This window comes from Montipora foliosa, chromosome 3 (genome assembly GCF_036669935.1).
Source record: "Montipora foliosa isolate CH-2021 chromosome 3, ASM3666993v2, whole genome shotgun sequence".
Taxonomy (NCBI): Eukaryota; Metazoa; Cnidaria; class Anthozoa; order Scleractinia; family Acroporidae; genus Montipora; species Montipora foliosa.
Window position 1 is genome coordinate 9,025,782 of NC_090871.1, and position 2,500 is coordinate 9,028,281.

Sequence of the window (2,500 nt, forward strand, 5' to 3'; positions counted from 1 at the left end):
ACACTAACATCTGACTTATAGAAAGGAATAGATAAGGTGTTCTTTAGCAGTTTACAATACTCTATTCCAATATGGCAATTATATTGTGGCTCCTTGATCACTTTCATGAAATGAGCAACTAACTCCTGGCCCTTAAGGCGAGGCCCTCCTTGAAAAGAAAACAAGAAGAGATTTATTTATCATTCAAAAATACATTAATTAATAATTCACGAGCAAAATAGCCTATCAGGAAACCAATTAAAAAAGGTTGCATGCATGAGCTTTAGCAACTGAAAAAACAGTCCTCATTAGAATTCTTTATACATTGTATAACGCATACTAATATGGCATAGCTTGTTTTTCTTGTATGCTAATGCTCTTCTCTTGAGCACGATTTGAACCTTTTTTTGGACTCCAGAGGAACAAGCTTCTTGTAGAATGTTTTGAAGCCATTCAATAAACTTGCAGGCCATGTTTTATCAGGTCTAAAAGCAATGACTTTCAGGTTACTATTTCAGATTGATGCTTTAATGTCAAGCTACAAGAGACCCACGCAAGAAAATAACTTGGACAATCCCTTCCTTCAATTTCAATGATGGAAATCGGAAGGCATATTCCCTCGAGGCTTGAGAGCAGATTCATTGTTGGTTTTAGGGCATTTTATTCTGTCCAAGGTGGAGCCCACACTAACCGAGACAGAGATGTCAAAAGATGGTATTGTAATGTTCAAAGGAGCCTGTACTTGCTGGAAAATAGCTGCGTGCTGCGAGATGGGATCCATGAACAAATTTTGTTAATTAAAGTTTTTATATTGCCGTGTTCAAGTATTTAAACATGTCCATTAAAACAGAAACTTACGTTCGTCTGCTTTCTTTAGAAAAGACTGCACAAATCCAACAATTTCCTATCAAATCACGTTAGGATAAAAGTTACGTCGCGATAGGACAAAAACAAAAATTATTAATAAAACAGGTTGATCTTTGGCGATCACACTTTCCAAACAATAAATGGATATATATTATTTTAAATACATTTTTTGAAATCTTTTTGACTTTCTCTTTGAGCATCCTCAATTTACAATGTACCTCAACAAAGGTTGGCTCAAGCTAATTATTTTGGATTTTAGCCACCCTCTACATGCATTTGTTGTGGTTCAATTTTTTTAAACCAGTTCAATTTGGATTTTCCTTTGTTTCAGATTACGATAATGAACAATTATTACAAGCCAAAGAAAAATCAAAATTGAACTGGTTTGAAAAATTTTAAACCCAAAAAAAATTTTGAACCGTAACATACTTGTTTAAAATGTTACTTTCTGATTATTTATTTATAAAGTGGCATGCCAGTGAACAACGTTAAAAGCTATTATGCACCAATTATTGTTAGTCCAAACCACACCCCTCCCCATCCTGGGACATGGAAGTACAAATGTGGGGCAAAACATTGCATTTGACAATGCCGAGTGTCCAAAAGGGTATGAACAAGGGAGACGTAATCCTTGCACTTTAATGGCTGGACAATTAAAAAAGCAATTGTCTCTAATTATAGACACCTCAAAAATTCAGGTGGCTTCATAGCTCAGTTGGTAGAGCATTGAACCAGCATCGCAGCAGTCATTGGTTCGCAGCGGTCATTGGTTTGAATCCCACTGGAACCACCAGAATTCCTCAGGTGTCAATAATTAAAGACAATTCCTTAAATTGTCCAACTAAGTATGAGGATCACTTCTCCCTTACGTCTATAACCAGTCAAATTCTATTTACTTTTTGACTGGATCGGAGGGCCAGACGGTAAATCTTTGGCACGAGGAGGTCATGCATGAGGTCCGTGCTCTGTGACCGAGGGCCAAATATTTTCCTGCCCAGCCCAACCTAAGCTCAGTCAATAAGCATTTTATCATATGGGCTCTTTACACTATTCATAAGTACTCAGAATATGAAGTTTGGACAAAACAAGTAACAAAAATTTGCACAGAAAATTTATCTAATACGTTGTTCGCATTTGCTTTTCTGGCAGTAAATAACTTGGATGCTAAAAAGCGATGACATATCCTCTAAAATTGCATCACGCGAAGCAGTATGTGTTCCTACTGGAGCCGTACGTCTTTTTCCAGCCCTGCTCGCACTGCTCACACTAATGCATACGGCCCTCATACAGGCATTTTCTCAATAGTTTTACAATAAAACCATGTGCAGGGCCATATGGGCCATATGAGAAATACACTTTCATTCAGGGTATTATAAGATCAGTTATTTATAAACTTCTCTCCAGTTAGAATGATAATAGTACACAGTCAAGTGTATTTACACTATGAAAAAAAAACACATTTTTTTCCATTTCAGCAGCAGTACTTGTACCTGTTGCCTCCTTGGCAATGTAGTTGTAAGTTGGCCAATACTATCCAACTCTTTCTCAACATACACTTCAACGTTCTTGAAGATGGCGTCCCAAGTCAGGGCCTTCTTTCTCCTTGCATCTGTATTCTTGTCAATTATGTTTACAACTTCATATGAACGTATCT

General features: G+C 36.9%; 1 protein-coding gene across 2 annotated transcripts in view; it reads right to left on the minus strand.

Annotated features, from left to right (window-relative positions):
* The window catches only part of LOC137996668 (serine-protein kinase ATM-like), a 194,784-nt gene that overhangs the window by 98,028 nt on the left and 94,256 nt on the right, over positions 1–2,500 (minus strand). Inside the window, exons 2-4 of one of the 2 annotated variants that reach the window (XM_068842188.1) lie at positions 2,337–2,500; positions 838–883; positions 1–148 (exon numbers count right to left, since the gene is read on the minus strand). The exon at positions 1–148 is cut by the window's left edge and continues 14 nt beyond it; the exon at positions 2,337–2,500 is cut by the window's right edge and continues 25 nt beyond it. The exons of the other annotated variant lie outside the window; for it this stretch is intronic. Of the exons in view, the coding sequence (XP_068698289.1) occupies positions 1–148; positions 838–883; positions 2,337–2,500 (358 nt within the window). The remainder of the gene's footprint in view (positions 149–837; positions 884–2,336) is intronic. 2 annotated transcript variants of the gene reach the window in all.